This window comes from Pseudophryne corroboree, chromosome 4 (genome assembly GCF_028390025.1).
Source record: "Pseudophryne corroboree isolate aPseCor3 chromosome 4, aPseCor3.hap2, whole genome shotgun sequence".
NCBI classification, from domain to species: domain Eukaryota; kingdom Metazoa; phylum Chordata; class Amphibia; order Anura; family Myobatrachidae; genus Pseudophryne; species Pseudophryne corroboree.
The window spans coordinates 78,861,443-78,882,876 of NC_086447.1; the positions used below are offsets into that span (position 1 = coordinate 78,861,443).

At 48.4% G+C, this 21,434-nt stretch overlaps 1 protein-coding gene across 1 annotated transcript in view; it reads right to left on the minus strand.

Annotated features, from left to right (window-relative positions):
• Positions 1-5,105: 5,105 nt before the first annotated feature.
• Positions 5,106-21,434, minus strand: part of LOC134908930 (cytochrome P450 2C5-like) — a 183,141-nt gene continuing 166,812 nt past the window's right edge. Inside the window, exon 10 of the mRNA XM_063915184.1 lies at positions 5,106-5,401. Coding sequence (XP_063771254.1) covers positions 5,223-5,401 — 179 coding nt within the window. The 3' untranslated portion in view covers positions 5,106-5,222. The remainder of the gene's footprint in view (positions 5,402-21,434) is intronic.

Below are 21,434 nucleotides of genomic sequence, written 5' to 3' on the forward strand. Positions count from 1 at the left end.
CGCGCCAATGGCGTTAGAATGCCGTTGGGGGGTTGCAGTCCGGACAACGCAGGCGCTTCCAGACCGTTGCTGCGGCGGGCCACGGCAGCTGCTTGATGACACACACAGCTGTTGCAACCGAAAACATGGTGGGTAGTCATCTGCCAGTGCAGCTGAGCTGTGCAGGCAGGGACCTACTCTCCCGGTGCGAAAGCATCGCAGCATTGCAATGCCTTTGCACCTGTACAGGGGTGAGGGGGTAGGGCTTCCCATGCAGGGCAGACTAGTCCTATGCTTGGCTTCCCCCCCGCATGTCAGAGAATCTGATCATAGATGTGCTAATTTTAGCACGTCTACGATCAGCTCTGAACCACCCCCTATGATTCACATGATCGGTAACTATTAATCACTTTGTGAATACAAGACATGATCTTGTGAATACACTGAATTATAATAAATCAAACTCTAGATCGCTAAGAAAGGTTTGCCTCCTGCTTTCTATTTTTATATAGTATGTATTGTTTGTTTTGCACATTTTTTCCCGAGTATGTGACTCAGGGTCGACAATGTCTAGGTAGACACCCGTTAAGTCGACATCTATTGGTCGACAGTGGCTAGGTCGACACTAGAAATAGGTCGCAGCGGCCATTAAGGTGGCATGAACAAGGTCGACATGAAAACAGGTTGAGTTTTTCGTGTTTTTTTGGTGTCGTTGTCTTCGTAAAGTGACGGGGAACCCCAATTAGTGCACCGTGTCCCCTCGCATGGCGATCTTTGCTCACCATGCTTTGGGTAAGATGCCTCACTCCTCTACCGCTGCGCACAGCACAGGTTACCATTCCCAATCGTAGTCCAAGTGGATTGTAAAGTATGAAAAAGTTCAAAAAAAGGAACATTTAAAAAAAAACTCATGTCGACCTATTCACTGTCGACCAATGGGTGTCGACCCTTGTGGTGTCCACCCAGAGTCCGGATACCTTTTTTACGTAGATAAACTAACTTATTAAACATAGCTGCCAAATAGCAGCAATATTCAAGGGGTATGTAAACCTTAACCTGACTGAAAAAGAACACCTCTGAAAAAGCTGTTTTATACAGGGACACACCTACCAGCCACTTCTATTGCAAAATGCTAGCGGTCATCCGATAGGTGCCATACCTCCACCTTCTAGTGTGACAGCGGCCTGCCATGGGTTCATTGGGACAGGACTCCTATGTGTGTTGTTATCATCACTAAACTGGACCCATGCGCCACTTTATGGAACCGGTTACCAGACGCTCGTACACGTACTTTGATGGACCAGTAAGAACTGTGTTTTTGTAACCTGGATGGCTATGGCACTAATTCAGAGCCGATCGCTGCACCGACAGCGATCGAACTCTGAAGCCCTTTCTGGAGTGCGCACTCTGAATCCCTTTCTGGAGAAGGCATCTCACTGGTGCGATCGCCTCTGTCTGATTGATAGGCAGAGGCGGTCGCAGGGCGGGAGGAGGCGTGCCAATGGCGTTAGAACGCTGTTGGGGGGTGCAGTCTGGTCAACGCAGGCGTGTCCAGACCGTTGCTGGGGCAGACCACGGCAGCTGCTTGACGTCACATGCAGCTGCTGCAACCCAAAACATAGAGGGTAGATCGGACCTTCGCCATGCATTGTCATCATCGCTAATTGGACCTGTATACTGCCACACAGAACTGGTGTTGATGTCAGTATTACCAAATAAATACTCTTTTTTTATATATCTATTCCATCTCATATTATTTAATGTGATATTATTGTACTATGTTAGCGCTTTTTTATATCCAAGCATAGCTGCCATGAGGACACCTTCTTTCATTTAGAGATGAAGGCCCTCATTCAGAGTTGTTCGCTCGTTGCCGAATTTCGCTATATTGCGATTAGTCGCTTACTGCGCATGCGCAATGTTTGCAGAGCGCATGCGCTTAGTTATTTTACTCAAAAGTTAGGTATTTTACTCACGGCATTACGAGGATTTTTCTTCGTTCTGGTGATCGGAGTGTGATTGACAGGAAGTGGGTGTTTCTGGGCGGAAACTGGCCGTTTTATGGGTGTGTGTGAAAAAACGCTGCCGTTTCTGGGAAAAACGCGGGAGTGGCTGGAGAAACGGGGGAGTGCATGGGCGAACGCTGGGCGTGTTTGTGACGTCAAACCAGGAACGAAACTGACTGAACTGATCGCAGTGGCAGAGTAAGTGTCGAGCTACTCAGAAACTGCTAAGAAATTTCTATTCGCAATTTTGCGAATCTTTCATTCGCAATTCTGCTATGCTAAGATACACTCCCAGAGGGCGGCGGCTTAGCGTGTGCAATGCTGCTAAAAGCAGCTAGCGAGCGAACAACTCGGAATGAGGGCCGAAGTGTATTATTTGACTCTTGTGAGGATCCTTTGAACAGTAGCTAGAAACCATATGGGGGGTAATTCCAAGTTGATCGCAGCAGGAAATTTGTTAGCAGTTGGGCAAAACCATGTGCACTGCAGGGGAGGCAGATAGAACATGTGCATAGAGAGTTAGATTTGGGTGTGGTGTGTTTAATCTGCAATCTAGATTGCAGTGTAAAAATAAAGCAGCCAGTATTTACCCTGCACAGAAACAAAATAACCCACCCAAATCTAACTCTCTCTGCAAATGTTATATCTGCCCCCCCCCTGCAGTGCACATGGTTTTGCCCAACTGCTAAAAAATTTCCTGCTGCGATCAACTTGGAATTACCCCCATAGTTCCCAACACAGATGGCCAGGGCCGGCTCTAGGCACGTTCGACTAGAGCGGCCGCGCGGGGCGCCACCCTTAATGGGCGCCGCGCGCTGGCGCCGCCATAGTCTTACCTGGAGCCGGCCCTGTACACTGCTGGCAGCTCTCCCCACCGTCCCCGGCCTTTCAAAACTGTGCGCTGCGCGGCGCCGGCGTCTGACGTCAGACGCCGCGCAGCGCGCACCAAGCAGCCGGGAACAGTCGGTGGCCCTCAGGCTCAACAGCAGCACGTCCCCTCCCAGCGTCGCCGCAGGTATGTTGGGATCGTCGGGGCCGGGCACTGGCACTGTGTGTGGGGGCACTGGCACTATGTGGGGGCATTGGCACTGTGTGGGGGCATATCTGCACTGTGGGGGCACTGGCACTGTGTGGGGGCATATCTGCACTGTGGGGGCACTGGCACAGTGTGGGGGCATATCTGTCGCTGTGGGGTCATATCTGCACTGTGGGGGCATTTATGAATCTTGCACTGTGGGGGCATTGGCACTATGTGGGGGCATTGGCACTGTGTGGGGGCATATCTGCACTGTGGGGGCACTGGCACTGTGTGGGGGCATATCTGCACTGTGGGGGCACTGGCACTGTGTGGGGGCATATCTGCACTGTGGGGGCACTGGCACAGTGTGGGGGCATATCTGTCGCTGTGGGGTCATATCTGCACTGTGGGGGCATTTATGAATCTTGCACTGTGGGGGCATTTATGTATCTGGCACTGTGGGGGCATTTATCTGGCACTGTGGGGGGCATTCATTTATCTGGCAGTGCGGGGGGGGCATTTATCTGTAAGGAACACTACTGTGGCTATGTGTAAGGCTGCTAATTGTGTGAAAATATGTTTATAGTTTGATGATATGAAGTTATGAGACCACGCCCACTTTTCCAGAGGCCACACCCACTTTTCCGGAAGCGCGCGCGCCTTCGGCGCGCGCATGGGGGGGGGGGGGGGGCGCTTTTACATTTTCTCGCTCAGGGTGCTAGTAGGCCTGGAGCCGGCCCTGCAGATGGCCACCCGAAAACAATTTGCAGTGCTGTTTGCCATAAGTGTATGTTCCTGAGTATTGGGGGTAATTTCAAGTTGATCGCAGCAGGATTTTTTTTTACCAGTTGGGCAAAACCATGTGCACTGCAGGGGGGCAGATATAACATGTGCAGAGAGAGTTAGATTTGGGTGGGTTATTTTGTTTCTGTGCAGCGTAAATACTGGCTGCTTTATTTTTACACTGCAATTTAGATTGCAGATTGAACTCACCACACCCAAATCTCTCTCTTTGCACATGTTATATCTGCCCCTACTGCAGTGCACATGGGCCCTCATTCCGAGTCGTTCGCTCGGTAATTTTCATCGCATCGCAGTGAAATTCCGCTTAGTACGCATGCGCAATATTCGCACTGCGACTGCGCCAAGTAATTTAACAATGAAGATAGTATTTTTACTCACGGCTTTTTCTTCGCTCCGGCGATCGTAGTGTGATTGACAGGAAATGGGTGTTACTGGGCGGAAACACGGCGTTTTATGGGCGTGTGGATAAAAACGCTACCGTTTCCGGAAAAAACGCAGGAGTGGCCGGAGAAACGGAGGAGTGTCTAGGCGAACGCTGGGTGTGTTTGTGACGTCAAACCAGGAACGACAAGCACTGAACTGATCGCAGATGCCGAGTAAGTCTGAAGCTACTCTGAAACTGCTAAGTAGTTTGTAATCGCAATATTGCGAATACATCGTTCGCAATTTTAAGAAGCTAAGATTCACTCCCAGTAGGCGGCGGCTTAGCGTGTGTAACTCTGCTAAAATCGCCTTGCGAGCGATCAACTCGGAATGAGGGCCATGGTTTTGCCCAACTGATAAAAAATTTCCTGCTGCGATCAACTTGGAATTACCCCCATTGTTCAGTAAAGTTGTGACCTTGTTTCAGCATACATGTCTCTGTCTTTATCTGGGCTTCAACCCAGTCAACAAAGTTTATGCCCAGTGTGATTTGGTAGGGAAAAAGGGGAGGAGTTTGTGCTGCATTAGTACCACTCACTTTGTGGGTACAGCATGGCTTCAGGTACTGTTGGTGGTGCATTTGTTGGACACTGTGGGGCAGATGTATTAACCTGGAGAAGGTGTAAGGAAGTGATAAACCAGTGATAAATGCAAGGTGATAAATGCACCAGCCAATCAGCTCCAATATGTAAATTAACAGTTAGAAGCTGATTGGCTGGTGCATTTATCACCTTGCATTTATCATTATTGGTGCTGGATTGAATGAACACAGGCATACACAGGGATGGGCTCCTTTACATCAGAAGATTGAAAGAGGGTAATAAATGAATCCCATTTCAAAGCAAAAACAGCCCAGACCTACACTAGTAAGCGACTTTCAATGGTTTAAAAATAAGGTTTATTCTTTATTACTGTATGTCTCCATAAACCTCCATAAACCCAGCTAGGAAAAAATGAAGTTCTTTATATTTAGTGCATGTTACAATCCTGTTTTATGTACGAGGCACAGCACGCATCATATAGCTCATAGGACAACATGTAAAAGCAACTGCAGGGGTCAGGTCCAGTGTGGCCCCCGGCGGAGCCTGGAAAGTGAAGTTCTGCAGCAGCTTCACAAAGAACATGAAAAGCTCCATTTTGGCCAAAGTCTCACCGGCACAACTTCTCTTACCTAGAACGAAGAAACATGTATCAGAACATATAATATTATTATATATCAGTTATTATATACTCATGGCCCTAACAGGGGGGGAGGGGGGGGGGGCGGCCTAGGGGGGTACTCACCCCGGGTGCCAGATTTGCAAGCTTTCCCCCCCCTCCGCACTCCCAACACTGCCGCATTCTCTCCTATCCCAGTCACCGGCATACATACAGCAGCTATCTCCGTGTGCCTCTCTCCCAGCGTCGCTGCTGCAGCCTGTGTGGGAGTCGGCGCTCAGTCTCTCTCAGGCTGGGGAACCTTGTGAAAGTTTTGCAGTGTCCCAGCCAGTCAGCAAGCTGTCACTTCTATACCAGGCTGTGCATGGCAGCGCCCCCCACGGCTCTCCTCCAATCACAAGCCAGGACAGGAGCTGTGAGTGTACACAGAGACACAGACACCGGAGGCAGCAGCAGCTCAGTTCCATCACTGACTACACACCCTGCTCCTCTGAGGATCATCCGAGTAGCAGCCCCCTGCCCTCACACACCGGCCCCAGTGCGACCATCTCTGTGCATGGGAAATCACAGCCACTACAGTGTGTGAGAGCATCTATAGTGAACCCATCCATAGGGATTGCATTTATAGGAAATATATATATATATATATATTAGTGATGTGCACCGGAAATTTTTCGGGTTTTGTGTTTTGGTTTTGGATTCGGCTCCGAGGCCGTGTTTTGGATTCGGACGCGTTTTGGCAAAACCTCCCTGAAAATTTTTGTCGGATTCGGGTGTGTTTTGGATTCGGTGTTTTTTTACAAAAAACCCTCAAAAACAGCTTAAATCATAGAATGTGGGGGTCATTTTGATCCCATAGTATTATTAACCTCAATAACCATCATTTCCACTCATTTCCAGTCTATTCTGAACACCTCGCACCTCACAATATTATTTTTAGTCCTAAAATTTGCACCGAGGTCGCTGGATGGCTAAGCTAAGCGACCCAAGTGGCCGACACAAACACCTGGCCCATCTAGGAGTGGCACTGTAGTGTCAGACAGGATGGCACTTCAAAAAAATAGTCCCCAAACACCACATGATGCAAGGAAAAAAAGAGGCGCAATGAGGTAGCTGTGTGACTAAGCTAAGCGACCCAAGTGGCCGACACAAACACCTGGCCCATCTAGGAGTGGCACTGCAGTGTCAGACAGGATGGCACTTCAAAAAAATAGTCCCCAAACAGCACATGATGCAAGGAAAAAAAGAGGCGCAATGAGGTAGCTGTGTGACTAAGCTAAGCGACCCAAGTGGCCGACACAAACACCTGGCCCATCTAGGAGTGGCACTGCAGTGTCAGACAGGATGGCACTTCCAAAAAATTGTCCCCAAACAGCACATGATGCAAAGAAAAAAAAGAGGCGCAATGAGGTAGCTGTGTGACTAAGCTAAGCGACCCAAGTGGCCGACACAAACACCTGGCCCATCTAGGAGTGGCACTGCAGTGTCAGACAGGATGGCAGATTTAAAAAATAGTCCCCAAACAGCACATGATGCAAAGAAAAAAAGAGGTGCACCAAGGTCGCTGGATGGCTAAGCTAAGCGACATAAGTGGCCGACACAAACACCTGGCCCATCTAGGAGTGTCGTAAATGGCACATTGGCAAGTTTACGCTTCTCCTCAGACGATTTTGATTTAGATTTTTGGGTCATTTTACTGAGCTTTATTTTTTGGGATTTTACATGCTCTCTACTATGAGATTGGGCATCGGCCTTGGCAGATGACGTTGATGGCATTTCATCATCTCGGCCATGACTAGTGGCATCAGCTTCAGCACGAGGTGGAAGTGGATCTTGATCTTTCCCTATTTTACCCTCCACATTTTTGTTCTCCATTTTTTAATGTGTGGAATTATATGCCAGTAATATATCAATAGCAATGGCCTACTACTATATATACTGCGCACAACTGAAATGCACCACAGGTATGGATGGACAGTATACTTGACGACACAGAGGTAGAGCAGTGGCCTACTGTACCGTACTGCTATATATTACATACTGGTGGTCAGCAAACTGTGCAAAACTGAAATGCACCACAGGTATGGATGGATAGTATACTTGACGACACAGCGGTAGGTAGAGCAGTGGCCTTCTGTACCGTACTGCTATATATTATATACTGGTGGTCAGCAAACTGTGCAAAACTGAAATGCACCACAGGTATGGATGGATAGTATACTTGATGACACAGTGGTAGGTAGAGCAGTGGCCTACTGTACTGTACTGCTATATATTATATACTGGTGCTTAGCAAACTGTGCAAAACTTAAATGCACCACAGGTATGGATGGATAGTATACTTGACGACACAGAGGTAGGTAGAGCAGTGGCCTTCTGTACCGTACTGCTATATATTATATACTGGTGGTCAGCAAACTGTGCAAAACTGAAATGCACCACAGGTATGGATGGGATAGTATACTTGACGACACAGAGGTAGAGCAGTGGACTACTGTAACGTACTGCTAAATATATAGTTATACTGGTGGTCAGCAAAATTCTGCACTGTCCTCCTACTATATACTACAATGCAGCACAGATATGGAGCGTTTTTCAGGCAGAGAACGTATAATGCTGGTCGTCACTGGTCAGCAAAACTCTGCACTGTCCTCCTACTATATAATACTGCTGGTCCCCAGTCCCCACAATAAAGCAATTAGCACACTGAGCACAGATATTTGCAGCACACTGAGCACAGATATGGAGCGTTTTTCAGGCAGAGAACATAGATATTTGCACTTGCAGCACACTGAGCACAGATATTTGCAGCACACTGAGCACAGATATTTGCAGCACACTGAGCACAGATATTTGCAGCCCCCTGAACATAGAAACTGAGAGGATGCCAGCCACGTCTTCTCACGATCATCTCCAATGCACGAGTGAAAAATGGCGGCGACGCACGGCTCCTTATGTAGAATACGAATCTCGCGAGAATCCGACCACGGGATGACGACGTTCGGGCGTGCTCGGGTTAACCGAGCAAGGCGGGAGGATCCGAGTCTGCCCGTGTAAAATGGGTGAAGTTCGGGGAGGTTCGGATTCCGAGGTACCGAACCCGCTCATCACTAATATATATATATATATATTTCTCTGACGTCCTAAGTGGATGCTGGGGACTCCGTCAGGACCATGGGGAATAGCGGCTCCGCAGGAGACAGGGCACAAAAGTAAAAGCTTTAGGATCAGGTGGTGTGCACTGGCTCCTCCCCCTATGACCCTCCTCCAAGCCTCAGTTAGGTTTTTGTGCCCGGCCGAGAAGGGTGCAATCTAGGTGGCTCTCCTAAAGAGCTGCTTAGAGTAAAAGTTTTATTAGGTTTTTTATTTTCAGTGAGTCCTGCTGGCAACAGGCTCACTGCAACGAGGGACTTAGGGGAGAAGAAGTGAACTCACCTGCGTGCAGGATGGATTGGCTTCTTAGGCTACTGGACACTAGCTCCAGAGGGACGATCACAGGTACAGCCTGGATGGGTCACCGGAGCCGCGCCGCCGACCCCCTTGCAGATGCTGAAGAGAGAAGAGGTCCAGAAATCGGCGGCTGAAGACTTCTCAGTCTTCATGAGGTAGCGCACAGCACTGCAGCTGTGCGCCATTGCTCTCAGCACACTTCACACCAACGGTCACTGAGGGTGCAGGGCGCTGGGGGGGGGCGCCCTGGGCAGCACTGAAAGTACCTATACTGGCTAAAAATACATCACATATAGCCTCTGGGGCTATATGGATGTATTTAACCCCTGCCAGGTTGTCAGAAAAACGGGAGAAGAAGCCCGCCGAAAAGGGGGTGGGGCCTATTCTCCTCAGCACACAGCGCCATATTCCCTCACAGAACTGCTGGTGGGAAGGCTCCCAGGCTCTCCCCTGCACTGCACTACAGAAACAGGGTCAAAACAGAGAGGGGGGGCACTTATTTGGCGATATGATTATATATTAAGATGCTATAAGGGGAAAACACTTATATAAAGGTTGTCCCTGTATAATTATAGCGTTTTGGTGTGTGCTGGCAAACTCTCCCTCTGTCTCCCCAAAGGGCTAGTGGGGTCCTGTCCTCTATCAGAGCATTCCCTGGGTGTGTGCTGGGTGTCGGTACGTGTGTGTCGACATGTATGAGGACGATGTTGGTGAGGAGGCGGAGCAATTGCCTGTAATGGTGATGTCACTCTCTAGGGAGTCGACACCGGAATGGATGGCGTATTTAGGGAATTACGTGATAATGTCAACACGCTGCAAGGTCGGTTGACGACATGAGACGGCCGGCAAACAAATTAGTACCTGTCCAGGCGTCTCAAACACCGTCAGGGGCTTTAAAACGCCCATTTACCTCAGTCGGTCGACACAGACACAGACAGGGACACTGACTCCAGTGTCGACGGTGAAGAAACAAACGTATTTTCCTTTAGGGCCACACGTTACATGTCAAGGGCAATGAAGGAGGTGTTACATATTTCTGATACTACAAGTACACAAAAAAGGGTATTATGTGGGGTGTGAAAAAACTACCTGTGGTTTTTCCTGAATCAGATAAATTAAATGAAGTGTGTGATGATGCGTGGGTTTCCCCCGATAGAAAATTATTGGCGGTATACCCTTTACCGCCAGAAGTTATGGCGCGTTGGGAAACACCCCTTAGGGTGGATAAGGCGCTCACACGCTTATCAAAACAAGTGGCGTTACCGTCTCCAGATACGGCCGCCCTCAAGGAGCCAACTGATAGGAGGCTGGAAAATATCCTAAAAAGTATATACTAGAGATGAGCGGGTTCGGTTCCTCGGAATCCGAACCCGCCCGAACTTCATGTTTTTTTTCACGGGTCCGAGCGACTCGGATCTTCCCGCCTTGCTCGGTTAACCCGAGCGCGCCCGAACGTCATCATGACGCTGTCGGATTCTCGCGAGGCTCGGATTCTATCGCGAGACTCGGATTCTATATAAGGAGCCGCGCGTCGCCGCCATTTTCACTCGTGCATTGAGATTGATAGGGAGAGGACGTGTCTGGCGTCCTCTCCATTAGAATAGAGATAGATTAGATAGAGAGAGAGAGATTGTGCAGAGTCGCAGACAGAGTTAGTTTACCACAGTCAGTGACCAGTGCAGTTGCTAGTTAACTTTTATTTAATATAATATATCCATTCACTTCTCTCTGCTAGATCCGTTCTCTGCCTGAAAAAAAAAACGATACACAGCACAGTCAGTCACACAGTGTGACTCAGTCTGTGTGCACTCAGCTCAGCCCAGTGTGCTGCACAGTCATCAATGTATAAATTAAAAGCTTATAATTAATTGTGGGGGAGACTGGGGAGCACTGCAGGTTGTTAGCAGGAGCCAGGAGTACAATTATATTAATTAACAGTGCACACTTTTGCTGCAGGAGTGGTGACCAGTGCCTGACCACCAGTATAGTATTGTTGTATACTACTAATATCTCTTTAAATATCAACCAGTCTATATTAGCAGCAGACACAGTACAGTGCGGTAGTTCACGGCTGTGGCTACCTCTGTGTCGGCACACGGCAGGCAGTCCGTCCGACCAGAATTGTATTATTTATTATTATATACCTACCACCTAACCGTGGTTTTTTTTTCATTCTTTATACCGTCATAGTGTCATCCTAATTGTTACGAGTATACTACTATCTCTTTATCAACCAGTGTACAGTGCGGTAGTTCACGGCTGTGGCTACCTCTGTGTCGGCACACGGCAGGCAGTCCGTCCGACCAGAATTGTATTATTTATTATTATATACCTACCACCTAACCGTGGTTTTTTTTTCATTCTTTATACCGTCATAGTGTCATCCTAATTGTTACGAGTATACTACTATCTCTTTATCAACCAGTGTACAGTGCGGTAGTTCACGGCTGTGGCTACCTCTGTGTCGGCACACGGCAGGCAGTCCGTCCGACCAGAATTGTATTATTTATTATTATATACCTACCACCTAACCGTGGTTTTTTTTTTCATTCTTTATACCGTCATAGTGTCATCCTAATTGTTACGAGTATACTACTATCTCTTTATCAACCAGTGTACAGTGCGGTAGTTCACGGCTGTGGCTACCTCTGTGTCGGCACACGGCAGGCAGTCCGTCCGACCAGAATTGTATTATTTATTATTATATACCTACCACCTAACCGTGGTTTTTTTTTTCATTCTTTATACCGTCATAGTGTCATCCTAATTGTTACGAGTATACTACTATCTCTTTATCAACCAGTGTACAGTGCGGTAGTTCACGGCTGTGGCTACCTCTGTGTCGGCACACGGCAGGCAGTCCGTCCGACCAGAATTGTATTATTTATTATTATATACCTACCACCTAACCGTGGTTTTTTTTTCATTCTTTATACCGTCATAGTGTCATCCTAATTGTTACGAGTATACTACTATCTCTTTATCAACCAGTGTACAGTGCGGTAGTTCACGGCTGTGGCTACCTCTGTGTCGGCACACGGCAGGCAGTCCGTCCGACCAGAATTGTATTATTTATTATTATATACCTACCACCTAACCGTGGTTTTTTTTTCATTCTTTATACCGTCATAGTGTCATCCTAATTGTTACGAGTATACTACTATCTCTTTATCAACCAGTGTACAGTGCGGTAGTTCACGGCTGTGGCTACCTCTGTGTCGGCACACGGCAGGCAGTCCGTCCGACCAGAATTGTATTATTTATTATTATATACCTACCACCTAACCGTGGTTTTTTTTTCATTCTTTATACCGTCATAGTGTCATCCTAATTGTTACGAGTATACTACTATCTCTTTATCAACCAGTGTACAGTGCGGTAGTTCACGGCTGTGGCTACCTCTGTGTCGGCACACGGCAGGCAGTCCGTCCGACCAGAATTGTATTATTTATTATTATATACCTACCACCTAACCGTGGTTTTTTTTTCATTCTTTATACCGTCATAGTGTCATCCTAATTGTTACGAGTATACTACTATCTCTTTATCAACCAGTGTACAGTGCGGTAGTTCACGGCTGTGGCTACCTCTGTGTCGGCAGTCGGCAGGCAGTCCGTCCATCCATAATTGTATTATTATTATAATATATACCACCTAACCGTGGTTTTTTTATACCACCTAACCGTGGCAGTCCGTCCATAATTGTATACTAGTATCCAATCCATCCATCTCCATTGTTTACCTGAGGTGCCTTTTAGTTCTGCCTATAAAATATGGAGAACAAAAAAGTTGAGGTTCCAAAATTAGGGAAAGATCAAGATCCACTTCCACCTCGTGCTGAAGCTGCTGCCACTAGTCATGGCCGAGACGATGAAATGCCAGCAACGTCGTCTGCCAAGGCCGATGCCCAATGTCATAGTACAGAGCATGTCAAATCCAAAACACCAAATATCAGAAAAAAAAGGACTCCAAAACCTAAAATAAAATTGTCGGAGGAGAAGCGTAAACTTGCCAATATGCCATTTACCACACGGAGTGGCAAGGAACGGCTGAGGCCCTGGCCTATGTTCATGGCTAGTGGTTCAGCTTCACATGAGGATGGAAGCACTCAGCCTCTCGCTAGAAAACTGAAAAGACTCAAGCTGGCAAAAGCACCGCAAAGAACTGTGCGTTCTTTGAAATCCCAAATCCACAAGGAGAGTCCAATTGTGTCGTTTGCGATGCCTGACCTTCCCAACACTGGACGTGAAGAGCATGCGCCTTCCACTATTTGCATGCCCCCTGCAAGTGCTGGAAGGAGCACCCGCAGTCCAGTTCCTGATAGTCAGATTGAAGATGTCAGTGTTGAAGTACACCAGGATGAGGAGGATATGGGTGTTGCTGGCGCTGGGGAGGAAATTGACCAGGAGGATTCTGATGGTGAGGTGGTTTGTTTAAGTCAGGCACCCGGGGAGACACCTGTTGTCCGTGGGAGGAATATGGCCGTTGACATGCCAGGTGAAAATACCAAAAAAATCAGCTCTTCGGTGTGGAGGTATTTCACCACAAATGCGGACAACAGGTGTCAAGCCGTGTGTTCCCTTTGTCAAGCTGTAATAAGTAGGGGTAAGGACGTTAACCACCTCGGAACATCCTCCCTTATACGTCACCTGCAGCGCATTCATAATAAGTCAGTGACAAGTTCAAAAACTTTGGGTGACAGCGGAAGCAGTCCACTGACCAGTAAATCCCTTCCTCTTGTAACCAAGCTCACGCAAACCACCCCACCAACTCCCTCAGTGTCAATTTCCTCCTTCCCCAGGAATGCCAATAGTCCTGCAGGCCATGTCACTGGCAAGTCTGACGAGTCCTCTCCTGCCTGGGATTCCTCCGATGCATCCTTGCGTGTAACGCCTACTGCTGCTGGCGCTGCTGTTGTTGCCGCTGGGAGTCGATGGTCATCCCAGAGGGGAAGTCGTAAGCCCACTTGTACTACTTCCAGTAAGCAATTGACTGTTCAACAGTCCTTTGCGAGGAAGATGAAATATCACAGCAGTCATCCTACTGCAAAGCGGATAACTGAGGCCTTGGCATCCTGGGTGGTGAGAAACGTGGTTCCGGTATCCATCATTACTGCAGAGCCAACTAGAGACTTGTTGGAGGTACTGTGTCCCCGGTACCAAATACCATCTAGGTTCCATTTCTCTAGGCAGGCGATACCGAAAATGTACACAGACCTCAGAAAAAGAGTCACCAGTGTCCTAAAAAATGCAGCTGTACCCAATGTCCACTTAACCACGGACATGTGGACAAGTGGAGCAGGGCAGGGTCAGGACTATATGACTGTGACAGCCCACTGGGTAGATGTATGGACTCCCGCCGCAAGAACAGCAGCGGCGGCACCAGTAGCAGCATCTCGCAAACGCCAACTCTTTCCTAGGCAGGCTACGCTTTGTATCACCGCTTTCCAGAATACGCACACAGCTGAAAACCTCTTACGGCAACTGAGGAAGATCATCGCGGAATGGCTTACCCCAATTGGACTCTCCTGTGGATTTGTGGCATCGGACAACGCCAGCAATATTGTGTGTGCATTAAATCTGGGCCAATTCCAGCACGTCCCATGTTTTGCACATACCTTGAATTTGGTGGTGCAGAATTTTTTAAAAAACGACAGGGCCGTGCAAGAGATGCTGTCGGTGGCCAGAAGAATTGCGGGACACTTTCGGCGTACAGGCACCACGTACAGAAAACTGGAGCACCACCAAAAACTACTGAACCTGCCCTGCCATCATCTGAAGCAAGAAGTGGTAACGAGGTGGAATTCAACCCTCTATATGCTTCAGAGGTTGGAGGAGCAGCAAAAGGCCATTCAAGCCTATACAATTGAGCACGATATAGTAGGTGGAATGCACCTGTCTCAAGTGCAGTGGAGAATGATTTCAACGTTGTGCAAGGTTCTGATGCCCTTTGAACTTGCCACACGTGAAGTCAGTTCAGACACTGCCAGCCTGAGTCAGGTCATTCCCCTCATCAGGCTTTTGCAGAAGAAGCTGGAGGCATTGAAGGAGGAGCTAACACGGAGCGATTCCGCTAGGCATGTGGGACTTGTGGATGCAGCCCTTAATTCGCTTAACAAGGATTCACGGGTGGTCAATCTGTTGAAATCAGAGCACTACATTTTGGCCACCGTGCTCGATCCTAGATTTAAAGCCTACCTTGGATCTCTCTTTCCGGCAGACACAGGTCTGCTGGGGTTGAAAGACCTGCTGGTGACAAAATTGTCAAGTCAAGCGGAACGCGACCTGTCAACATCTCCTCCTTCACATTCTCCCGCAACTGGGGGTGCGAGGAAAAGGCTCAGAATTCCGAGCCCACCCGCTGGCGGTGATGCAGGGCAGTCTGGAGCGACTGCTGATGCTGACATCTGGTCCGGACTGAAGGACCTGACAACGATTACGGACATGTCGTCTACTGTCACTGCATATGATTCTCTCAACATTGATAGAATGGTGGAGGATTATATGAGTGACCGCATCCAAGTAGGCACGTCACACAGTCCGTACTTATACTGGCAGGAAAAAGAGGCAATTTGGAGGCCCTTGCACAAACTGGCTTTATTCTACCTAAGTTGCCCTCCCACAAGTGTGTACTCCGAAAGAGTGTTTAGTGCCGCCGCTCACCTTGTCAGCAATCGGCGTACGAGGTTACATCCAGAAAATGTGGAGAAGATGATGTTCATTAAAATGAATTATAATCAATTCCTCCGCGGAGACATTGACCAGCAGCAATTGCCTCCACAAAGTACACAGGGAGCTGAGATGGTGGATTCCAGTGGGGACGAATTGATAATCTGTGAGGAGGGGGATGTACACGGTGATATATCGGAGGGTGAAGATGAGGTGGACATCTTGCCTCTGTAGAGCCAGTTTGTGCAAGGAGAGATTAATTGCTTCTTTTTTGGGGGGGGTCCAAACCAACCCGTCATATCAGTCACAGTCGTGTGGCAGACCCTGTCACTGAAATGATGGGTTGGTTAAAGTGTGCATGTCCTGTTTTGTTTATACAACATAAGGGTGGGTGGGAGGGCCCAAGGATAATTCCATCTTGCACCTCTTTTTTCTTTTCTTTTTCTTTGCATCATGTGCTGATTGGGGTGGGTTTTTTGGAAGGGACACCCTGCGTGACACTGCAGTGCCACTCCTAGATGGGCCCGGTGTTTGTGTCGGCCACTAGGGTCGCTAATCTTACTCACACAGCTACCTCATTGCGCCTCTTTTTTTCTTTGCGTCATGTGCTGTTTGGGGAGGGTTTTTGGAAGGGACATCCTGCGTGACACTGCAGTGCCACTCCTAGATGTGCCCGGTGTTTGTGTCGGCCACTAGGGTCGCTAATCTTACTCACACAGTCAGCTACCTCATTGCGCCTCTTTTTTTCTTTGCGTCATGTGCTGTTTGGGGAGGGTTTTTTGGAAGGGCCATCCTGCGTGACACTGCAGTGCCACTCCTAGATGGGCCCGGTGTTTGTGTCGGCCACTAGGGTCGCTAATCTTACTCACACAGCTACCTCATTGCGCCTCTTTTTTTCTTTGCGTCATGTGCTGTTTGGGGAGGGTTTTTTGGAAGGGACATCCTGCGTGACACTGCAGTGCCACTCCTAGATGGGCCCGGTGTTTGTGTCGGCCACTAGGGTCGCTTATCTTACTCACACAGCGACCTCGGTGCAAATTTTAGGACTAAAAATAATATTGTGAGGTGTGAGGTATTCAGAATAGACTGAAAATGAGTGTAAATTATGGTTTTTGAGGTTAATAATACTTTGGGATCAAAATGACCCCCAAATTCTATGATTTAAGCTGTTTTTTAGTGTTTTTTGAAAAAAACACCCGAATCCAAAACACACCCGAATCCGACAAAAAAAATTCGGTGAGGTTTTGCCAAAACGCGTTCGAACCCAAAACACGGCCGCGGAACCGAACCCAAAACCAAAACACAAAACCCGAAAAATTTCAGGCGCTCATCTCTAGTATATACACACATACTGGTGTTATACTGCGACCAGCGATCGCCTCAGCCTGGATGGGCAGCGCTGGGGTGGCTTGGTCGGATTCCCTGACTGAAAATATTGATACCCTTGACAGGGACAGTATTTTATTGACTATAGAGCATTTAAAGGATGCATTTCTATATATGCGAGATGCACAGAGGGATATTTGCACTCTGGCATCAAGAGTAAGTGCGATGTCCATATCTGCCAGAAGATGTTTATGGACACGACAGTGGTCAGGTGATGCAGATTCCAAACGGCACATGGAAGTATTGCCGTATAAAGGGGAGGAGTTATTTGGGGTCGGTCCATCGGACCTGGTGGCCACGGCAACAGCTGGAAAACCCACCTTTTTTACCCCAAGTCACATCTCAGCAGAAAAAGACATCGTCTTTTTAGCCTCAGTCCTTTCGTCCCCATAAGGGCAAGCGGGCAAAAGGCCAGTCATATCTGCCCAGGGATAGAGGAAAGGGAAGAAGACTGCAGCAGGCAGCCCATTCCCAGGAACAGAAGCCCTCCACCGCTTCTGCCAAGTCCTCAGCATGACGCTGGGGCCGTACAAACAGGTGCGGTGGGGGGGTCGTCTCAAGAGTTTCAGCACGCAGTGGGCTCACTCGCAAGTGGACCCCTGGATCCTACAAGTAGTATCCCAGGGGTACAGATTGGAAATTCGAGACGTCTCCCCCTCGCAGGTTCCTGAAGTTTGCTTTACCAACGTCTCCCTCCGACAGGGAGGCACTATTGGAAACATTTCACAAGCTGTATTCCCAGCAGGTGATAATCAAAGTACCCCTCCTACAACAAGGAAAGGGGTATTATTCCACACTATATTGTGGTACTGAAGCCAGACGGCTCGGTGAGACCTATTCTAAATCTGAAATATTTGAACACTTACATACAAAGGTTCAAATCAAGATGGAGTCACTCAGAGCAGTGATAGCAAACCAGGAAGAAGGGGACTATATGGTGTCCCTGGACATCAGGGATGCTTACCTCCATGTCCCAATTTGCCCTTCTCACCAAGGGTACCTCAGGTTCGTGGTACAGAACTGTCACTATCAGTTTCAGACGCTGCCGTTTGGATTGTCCACGGCACCCCGGGTCTTTACCAAGGTAATGGCCGAAATGATGATTCTTCTTCAAAGAAAATGGACGATCGCCTGATAAGGGCAAGGTCCAGAGAACAGTTGGAGGTCGGAGTAGCACTATCTCAAGTAGTTCTACGACAGCACGAGTGGATTCTAAATATTCCAAAATCGCAGCTGTTTCCGACGACACGTCTGCTGTTCCTAGGGATGATTGATGACAGTCCAGAAAAGGGTGTTTCTCCTGGAGAAGAAAGCCAGGGAGTTATCCGAGCTAGTCAGGAACCTCCTAAAACCGGGAAAAGTGTCAGTGCATCATTGCACAAGGGTCCTGGGAAAAATGGTGGCTTCTTACGAAGCGATTCCATTCGGCACTTTTCAGTGGGATCTGCAGGAAAAATGGTCCGGATCGCATCTTCAGATGCATCAGCGGATAACCCTGTCTCCAAGGACAAGGGTGTTTCTTCTGCGGTGGCTGCAGAGTGCTCATCTACTAAAGGGCCGCAGATTCGGCATTCAGGACTGGGTCCTGGTAACCACGGATGCCAGCCTGAGAGGCTGGGGAGCAGTCACACAGGGAAAAAATTTCCAGGGAGTGTGATCAAGTCTGGAGACTTCTCTCCACATAAATATACTGGAGCTAAGGACAATTTACAATGCTCTAAGCTTAGCAAGACCTCTGCTTCAAGGTCAGCCGGTATTGATCCAGTGGGACAACATCACGGCAGTCGCCCACGTAAACAGACAGGGCGGCACAAGAAGCAGGAGGGCAATGGCAGAAACTGCAAGGATTCTTCGCTGGGCGGAAAATCATGTGATAGCACTGTCAGCAGTGTTCATTCCGGGAGTGGACAACTGGGAAGCAAACTTCCTCAGCAGGCACGACCTCCACCCGGGAGAGTGGGGACTTCATCGGTAAGTCTTCCACATGATTGTGAACCGTTGGGAAAGACCAAAGGTGGACATGATGGCGTCCCGCCTGAACAAAAAACTGGACAGGTATTGCGCCAGGTCAAGAGACCCTCAGGCAATAGCTGTGGACGTTTCTGGTAACACCGTGGGTGTACCAGTCGGTGTATGTGTTCCCTCCTCTGCTTCTCATACCCAAGGTACTGAGAATTATAAGACGTAGAGGAGTAAGAACTATACTCGTGGCTCCGGATTGGCCAAGAAGGACTTGGTACCCGGAACTTCAAGAAATGCTCACAGAGGACTCAAGGCCTCTGCCGCTAAGAAGGGACTTGCTTCAGCAAGTACCATGTCTGTTTCCAAGACTTACCGCGGCTGCGTTTGACGGTATGGCGGTGGAACGCCGGATCCTAAGGGAAAAAGGCATTCCGGAAGAGGTCATTCCTACCCTGGTCAAAGCCAGGAAGGAGGTGACCGCACAACATTATCACCACATGTGGCGAAAATATGTTGCGTGGTGTGAGGCCAGGAAGGCCCCACGAAGAAATTTCAACTCGGTCGATTCCTGCATTTCCTGAAAACAGGAGTGTCTATGGGCCTCAAATTGGGGTCCATTAAGGTTCAAATTTCGGCCCTGTCAATTTTCTTCCAGAAAGAATTGGCTTCAGTTCCTGAAGTCCAGAAGTTTGTCAAGGGAGTACTGCATATACAACCCCTTTTTGTGCCTCCAGTGGCACTGTGGGATCTCAACGTAGTTCTGGGATTCCTCAAATCACATTGGTTTAAACCGCTCAAATCTGTGGATTTGAAATATCTCACATGAAAAGTGACCATGCTGTTGGCCCTGGCCTCGGCCAGGCGAGTGTCAAAATTGGCGGCTTTGTCTCACAAAGCCCATATCTGATTGTCCATGCGGACGGGGCAGAGTTGCGGACTCGTCCCCAGTTTCTCCCTAAGGTGGTGTCAGCGTTTCACCTGCACCAGTTTATTGTGGTACCTGCGGATACTAGGGACTTGGAGGACTCCAAGTTGCTAGATGTTGTCAGGACCCTGAAAATATAGGTTTCCAGGACGGCTGGAGTCAGGAAGACTGACTTCCTGTTATCCTGTAGGCACCCAAAAATCTGGGTGCTCTTGCTTCTAAGCAGACGATTGCTAGTTCGATGTGTAGTACAATTCAGCTTGCACATTCTGTGGCAGCACTGCCACAGCCAAAATATGTAAATGCCCATTCCACAAGGAAGGTGGGCTCATCTTGGGCGGCTGCCCGAGGGGTCTCGGCTTTACAACTTTGCCGAGCTGCTACTTGGTCAGGGGCACACCCTGGCTGAGGAGGACCTGGAGTTCTCTCATTCGGTGCTGCAGAGTCATCCGCACTCTCCCACCCGTTTGGGAGCTTTGGTATAATCCCCATGGTCCTGACGGAGTCCCCAGCATCCACTTAGGACGTCAGAGAAAATAAGAATTTACTTACCGATAATTCTATTTCTCGTAGTCCGTAGTGGATGCTGGGCGCCCATCCCAAGTGCGGATTGTCTGCAATACTTGTACATAGTTATTGTTACAAAAATCGGGTTATTATTGTTGTGAGCCATCTTTTCAGAGGCTCCGCTGTTATCATGCTGTTAACTGGGTTCAGATCACAGGTTGTACAGTGTGATTGGTGTGGCTGGTATGAGTCTTACCCGGGATTCAAAATCCTTCCTTATTGTGTACACTCGTCCGGGCACAGTATCCTAACTGAGGCTTGGAGGAGGGTCATAGGGGGAGGAGCCAGTGCACACCACCGGATCCTAAAGCTTTTACTTTTGTGCCCTGTCTCCTGCGGAGCCGCTATTCCCCATGGTCCTGACGGAGTCCCCAGCATCCACTACGGACTACGAGAAATAGAATTATCGGTAAGTAAATTCTTATTATATATAGTAGTGATGTGCACCGGACATTTTTCGGGTTTTGTGTTTTGGTTTTGGATACGGTTCCGCGGCCGTGTTTTGGATTCGGACGCGTTTTTGGCAAAACGTCCCTGAAAAATTTTTGTCGGATTCGGGTGTGTTTTGGATTCGGGTGTTTTTTACAAAAAACCCTCAAAAACAGCTTAAATCATAGAATGTGGGGGTCATTTTGATCCCATAGTATTATTATTTCAATAACCATAATTTCCACTCATTTTCAGTCTATTCTGAACACCTCACACCTCACAATATTATTTTTAATCCTAAAATTTGCACCGAGGTCGCTGGATGACTAAGCTAAGCGACCCAAGTGGCCAACACAAACACCTGGCCCATCTAAGATTGGCACTGCAGTGTCAGACAGGATGGCATTTCAAAAAAATAGTCCCCAAACAGCACATGATGCAAAGAAAAAAAGAGGTGCACCAAGGTCGCTGGATGGCTAAGCTAAGCGACACAAGTGGCCGACACAAACACCTGGCCCATCTAGGAGTGGCACTGCAGTGTCAGACAGGATGGCATTTCAAAAAAATAGTCCCCAAACAGCACATGATGCAAAGAAAAAAAGAGGTGCACCAAGGTCGCTGGATGGCTAAGCTAAGCGACACAAGTGGCCGACACAAAC